Source organism: Merops nubicus, unplaced genomic scaffold (genome assembly GCF_000691845.1).
Source record: "Merops nubicus isolate BGI_N331 unplaced genomic scaffold, ASM69184v1 scaffold4487, whole genome shotgun sequence".
Taxonomy (NCBI): domain Eukaryota; kingdom Metazoa; phylum Chordata; class Aves; order Coraciiformes; family Meropidae; genus Merops; species Merops nubicus.
The window spans coordinates 6062-10633 of record NW_008618161.1 but is presented as its reverse complement, the minus strand read 5'-3'; the positions used below and the strand labels follow the sequence as shown (position 1 = coordinate 10633).

Genomic DNA, 4572 nt, shown 5'->3' with positions numbered 1-4572 from the left:
GTTACCTTAGGGACAGGAGGAGGAAGAAAGCAGAAGGTGTGGGCAGTTCAGCTTCCCTCAACCCCACCAGACAGCAAACCCTGGTTAGTGGCACATGGAAAGAGGAGTGGAAAATGTGTCTGATAGACAAATATAAATATTTTTTTTCAAGGCAAATTTCCCTTTGGAAAAAGGGAAGGCACTGAATTGTTTTCTGTATACTGAGCACAACCACAAACTAGTCACTCACACCAAAGCTTTCCAGGATGGGTGTTTGCTTCAGGCTGTTCAAGATTTAGCTCAAACAGTTTTGGGGTTTTTTTTGGTTGGGATTTTTTTGTTTTGTTGCTTGGTTGCAGGGGTTTTAAAATTATTCCTTTAAGATGGAACACACCTTAAAATTCCCCCACACGTGAGGTAAGGTTGTTTGCCATGCTTGAAAAGAAGCCTTGTGCTGGTTTGTTGAGTTCAGTGCCTTCAAGTCTGGCAGATCAGCCAACTTTTGTGGTGTTCCTCAGACAACTCACACAAGTTTGGCCTAGATATGAGCATCTGGGGAAAAAAACCCTCAATTTATCAGCTAGAGAGTTGTTGCATCCTCACAAACTTCAAACTTTGAAAATTACATTCACAGTGAGAATGTTCCAGGCCACGAAGAGAAGGGTCAAGGAGGACATGTCCTGCAATTTGAGCACTGCCAGCAGGGCTGGCATTGGGCACCAGATCTCCAAGGAGAAAGGCAGCAAGAAGAAACAGTTCCCATGTCACCAGGACGGGAGGCACTCTGAAAACAAGAGTCCTTCTGGCACAGCTGTTGTGTGCAACATCTGGATATATTACACATGCACCTATATACATTCCCAGCCAGGAAACAGTCCCAGAAAGGCATCAGCTCTTTGATGTCCCTCTTTCTAGTCTGAACCAGAACTTGCTTGCAGAAGTACTGCTGAGAGTTGATGTGACTCCAGGCTCTGCTTCCACAGCTCTGTCCTGGATGAGCCCCCAAGGCTGAATTCAAATATTAACCTAGAGTGGATTCAAATCAAGCCATCCTTCAGGCACAAGTCCCCCTGAACCTCTCAGCCACAGCAGATGAACCCACACGGACGTGAAGGAGGAAACACCTTCCTGCCCATCCCAGTTATACTTCTCTTTCAGCAATGGGGTTGACCAGAGAATCACTTGGCTCTGCTGTCCTCTCCAGAAGAGTTCTGTGGCCATCCATGCTGTCATGGATGTCTCTTGTCCAACTGCTGGCTGTGCCCTGGGGGCTTCCTGCCAGGGGGGTGCCCGTGCTCACCAAGCTGCCAGTCCGAGATCGGTAAGGAGGAAGGTCTGGCTGATGAGGGGACTCGGATTCAGAGGAATAAGGTGGTGGAGGGAGGTCAAACCAAGGTGGTCTGCTGTGGGAAACAACACAGGAAGAGAAAACATTGGTACAGAAGAAAGAGCATACAGTTTTCCAACTGTGAAAAGCCCAAACAGTACTCCTCAGCTTTTTCCTGACACCACCTCTGCCAGGAAACCTCAACGAGACCTGTCTACATGATTCAGGTCATTCCAAAACATCACCATTGGGCACCAAGGTCTCAGGTCAAGAGGCAACTCTTGGGAGGCTCCACCTGGAGTTCAGCTCTGGGGCCACCAGTGTAAGGAAGACAGGGATGAAGGTCAGGACAGGATGAAGATGATCAGGGGGCTGAAGCATCTCTGCTGTGAGGACAGGCTGGGACAGTTGGGGTTCTTCAGCCTGGAGAAGAGGATGCCCCCTCCCTGCAAGTGTTCAAGGCTGGGTCAGATGAGGCTTTGAGTGACCTGGTCTAGTGGGAGGTGTCCCTGCCTGTGGCAGGGGGGCTGGAGCTAGATGATCTTTGAGGTCCCTTCCAACCCAACCCATTCTGTGGTTCTATAGCTAATTCCATCATGCTGAACACTCTACACTGATTTTCACGGATATGAACTTCCAACAAATCCCAGCTCACCCTCAAAGGCAGCTGCAAGAGGTAAGAATTTTTCCTGCACAAGATTTACCCCATCTGAGAAAGTGCTTTAGAAGAACTAAGGTAAGCAGTGGATTTACACCTATAGATAATAATGTGAACACAAGAAGGCTCAGAGGAAACCTCCATTAAGTGACAGAGATTAATGGCCTCTGGTCTACAAATAAATAACAAACTGAATTCTCCACATGAGAAATCACTTCTGCTGTCAGGGTATCAAATGCAGAGCAACTGCTAAGTAGGCACAGATAAAATGAGTGCTGGACTCAGGAAAACTGGTTTTTTTTGGTTCTGAATGTAAACCAGTAAAGGGACTGAAGGGTTTGGCAGACTGATAACAGGTCTGGGGAGCTCTGAAACTGCTGCTGGTTTCCACCAGCCCAGGTGAGAAGTGACTCTGATCTGGACAGCTGCTCATTTAGTTCTCCTGCCTCATGCTAACACATCATTATTATGAATGGCAACGTTGAGACAAGGGAGCTGCTGCCAAAGGCAGCAGGAAAGAGGAATGTAAATGTTTGGATTGTTGTTCTTAGATCCTGGAGTTTGTATTAAAAAAAAGACCAACAGGGTGACAGTGAACAATCTGGACCATTAAAGTTCACACCATGCCCTGTTTATGTAGCAGGTCTATCAGTTTTGTTTGGAAAGACTTGACAGACAGAGGTTAAAAAGAAGGTTAATTATCTACAAATAAACCCAGGGTCATAACTACAGAAACGTCAGAACCCAAACCACACCCACCCACAGAACTTCAGAGCACTTTCCACCTCAGAGGCCTGTTCTGGTTTTTTCTGTTGGTGAAGAGCAAAGAGACTACACAATTTCTTTATTCAAGAACTGAAGACCTCCCACCTTTATATACTTACCACATATGACCAAGGTATTTTTGGTTTAACTTCTAAACAGCATGACCTATAACCTGGTTGGGTTTTGGCAAAACTCCAAACTCAGTTTTCATGTTTTGACTCCAGTCTGGCACAGGATATAGCTACTAGATGAGGGATAAAATTCTTTCTGCTTTCATGCCATCCTCAAAATCTCTACTACCAATGACACATGCTAAGAGAGCATGACTTAAGCTTGCCTAAAATCCCTTTAATAGCAGGAACAGCGAGGGGACCTGAGGACCATGAATTTTTCATATGGAGGAGGAGCAAAAATTTGCTCCACTTTGGCCCCATGCCGTGACAGAACTGCAAGGCTGTACTTCTCAAAAGCTCCAGTAAGAATCCCAGAATGGCTGAGGTTGGAAGAAACCCTAGAGATCATCTAATCCAACCTCCCAAAGTTGCTCAAGGCCTCATCCAACCTAGCCTTGAACGCTTCCAAGGTTGGGACATCCACAACCTCTTTGGGCAACCTAGTCCAGAGTCTCCCCACCCTCATGCTGAAGAACTTCCTAAGGTCTACTCTAACCCTGTCCTCCTTCAGTTTCAACCAATGTTGTGGTTTGAGGCTTGGAATGGGGGCGTGACCTTCCAGCAACTGGGAGGACCCCGGGTGGGGGTGAACCATTGTATTCCCTCCCCTTCCCACACACACTCTGATAAGAGGCAGGGAGTGGGTTCTAATTTCACTCCTGCCTTGGAGCTCGGAGAGGGAAGTTGTCCTTTCACTCCGTGGGACCCTGGAACCATTTCTGAGGGTTTTGTATATTTTATTGTTTGTATTTTTCCCCTAATCTTTGTATATATTATTTTACTCACCTCCCTTTTTCGTTTTCTGTTCCTTGTTGAACAATATACTTCATTTTTTTTTCCAAAGTCTCTATCTCTCTCTCTCTCTCTCTCCAGGAGGGAGAGGCGAGGACATAGTTCTGTTCCCTGTGGGTCCTGCCCTGAACCCCTTTTTACACAGAACCAGGACAACCAACCCTTCCTTCCCCCTCACCCCGTCGCAACGTCCTTCTCCAGCCTTCCAGAAGGTTCCTCCCCCAGGAGGAGCAGCCCAGAGCTGCACCCAGCAGCCCGACGGCGCAGCTCCTGCCCATACCTTTGGTCGAGGACGGCCTCCGAGTAGGAGGGTGGAGAGTCCAGGTCCAGGGGCCTGTGGTAGGCCTGGCTGGGCACGTACTGGATGCCGTTGTTGACGTTGTAGGTGACGCTGCAGTGGTGGGGGTGGTCGAGGACCACCAGGCGGGAGAGGAGCACGGGGTGCTGCAGGCGGTGCACCGGCAGGGTCATCAGGTTGTTGCGTTTGCGTTGGTGGTGGAGGACCAAGGCGAGGAAAGCCACCACCAGGACGAAGATGACCGAGCTGCCGATGATGGCGTAGGTGATGCTAGGGTAGTAGAGCAGCTGGGTCTCCGAGGTGACGTAATCCTGGCCGCTGCCTGCCTCTGCAAGGCAAGAGGAAAAAGCCTGAGGTGGGTTTTGATATCAAACTGCTCTTCATCCATGACTTCTTCTGCTGATGCGTCGTGTGGATGAAGCAAGCTTCACTTTTCCCTTTGGATTGGGGAAGATTAGACTCCTAAAAGCACGTCCATGCACATCAGAGGTTGGCCAACTATGCCTCAGCACAGCTTCACCCACAGATATCAAGTGCAGCAGATAAACTACCAGAAAGCCACACTGAAATAGAGCAAAAT

At 48.3% G+C, this 4572-nt stretch overlaps 1 protein-coding gene across 1 annotated transcript; it reads right to left on the bottom strand.

The window, feature by feature from the left end:
* Nucleotides 1-1120: 1120 nt before the first annotated feature.
* On the bottom strand, nt 1121-4320 carry LOC103775872 (low-density lipoprotein receptor class A domain-containing protein 3-like; the record flags this gene model as incomplete). The annotated part of the gene is made up of 2 exons (XM_008943344.1): nt 1121-1382; nt 3975-4320. Coding segments are annotated over 2 exons (608 nt in total), but the record flags the coding sequence as incomplete, so codon positions are not given.
* Nucleotides 4321-4572: the final 252 nt, after the last annotated feature.